The sequence below is a fragment of the Cyprinodon variegatus genome, unplaced genomic scaffold, assembly GCF_000732505.1.
Source record: "Cyprinodon variegatus isolate N-32 unplaced genomic scaffold, C_variegatus-1.0 Scaffold627, whole genome shotgun sequence".
In the NCBI taxonomy this organism is placed as follows: Eukaryota; Metazoa; Chordata; class Actinopteri; order Cyprinodontiformes; family Cyprinodontidae; genus Cyprinodon; species Cyprinodon variegatus.
Genome location: NW_015151080.1, coordinates 339695 through 341082, shown reverse-complemented (window position 1 = coordinate 341082; position 1388 = coordinate 339695). Strand labels below are relative to the sequence as shown.

The 1388-nt window shown below is 38.4% G+C and overlaps 1 protein-coding gene across 1 annotated transcript in view; it reads right to left on the bottom strand.

Annotated features, from left to right (window-relative positions):
* LOC107096487 (brain-specific angiogenesis inhibitor 1-like) overlaps nt 1-1388 on the bottom strand; it is a 218576-nt gene that overhangs the window by 57297 nt on the left and 159891 nt on the right. Inside the window, exon 19 of the mRNA XM_015393149.1 lies at nt 970-1073. Coding sequence (XP_015248635.1) covers nt 970-1073 — 104 coding nt within the window. The remainder of the gene's footprint in view (nt 1-969; nt 1074-1388) is intronic.

Below are 1388 nucleotides of genomic sequence, written 5' to 3'. Positions count from 1 at the left end.
TGACATGATGTGAATTGGAGCTATAGAAATAAACTGAATAGAATTGAAATTAAAGCTGCAGTTGGAACAAAGCCTTGAAGAAGCTGATTCAGCAGACTGCCAAACATGTTCAGGGAGGATTCAAAAGTTGAAATCAAATGAAAGAGGAGCAGAAATATCTGATGAATCTTTCATAAGCAGCTGGACAGAGTTCAGACTTTGTGTTTTAACTTTCCTACATGAGATTAAACCAAATGTTTCCTAAAAATCAGAAGAGTGAGAAAAAAAGTTGGGGGAATTTTCTATCACCTCAGTTGCACATGAACAACTTTAGAAAGATGATGATGTCCTAAGTTTTAAAGGGTCTTTTTTGTATAACATCACAGAAAGACCTAAAAGTCAGAAAAATAACCCCATGTTTAAAGGCTTTCTGTAGGAGGGACTGGCGCTCTTCACCAAACCTGTGATCCTGTCCATGTCCAGACCAAGCTGCTCCACTCCTCCCAGGACTGGGCCAAAACATTTAAGCCAAACTCAAACAGCTTAAAGGTTATTTTACTAAATTAACACAGTTCTGAGTTTGAAGAATGTAAGAAGAAAACAGTTTGTGTTATTTGGACTTTCCTGTGCCCTGGATGGTGTTCATTAGAGCAGACGAAGCTCTCTGGGATTTATCGTCTATCACGCTGAATAAAAAACTCCTTTAAACATCTTTAGGTTGGAAAAAAGGCCAAAATTAATCACAAAACATGAATGTAAAAGCACAGATAAATCACAAAAAATGAACTTTACTTTGATATATATTTTTACTTAATTCATTTGAAGCAAACCTCTTATTTTGATAGTTTTCTTTTATCTTATGTCAGATCAGTTTTTATACCCAGAGTCACTCATTTATTTCCGTATTCATTCTTCAATAGGAAGGAGCTGATCGGTTCAGACCCGGATCTGATTGGAAAACAGCGGCATTAGGGACAAACATGAGCTTACTTCCACACGGAGACGTAGATGATGATGAGCAGCAGCAGCGTGAGCGAAGACACACCGCAGCCCACGATCAGGGTCACGGACGGCAGCTGCAGCTTGTCCATGCTCTGAAAGCAAGAGGAGAAATCAAAGTGTTTAAGAACCTGGATTATAGCATCATCATCATCATCCATTCACCAATCATCATCATCATCCATTCACCCATCATCATCATCATCATCATCATCATCCATTCACCCATCATCATCATCATCATCATTATCATCATCATCATCATCAATCCATCAGCATGATCAATCCATCATCATCATCATACATTCACCCATCATCATCATCATACATTCACCCATCATCATCATCATCATCCATCCATCATCATCATCATCCATCCATCATCATCATCATCATCCATCCATCATCAT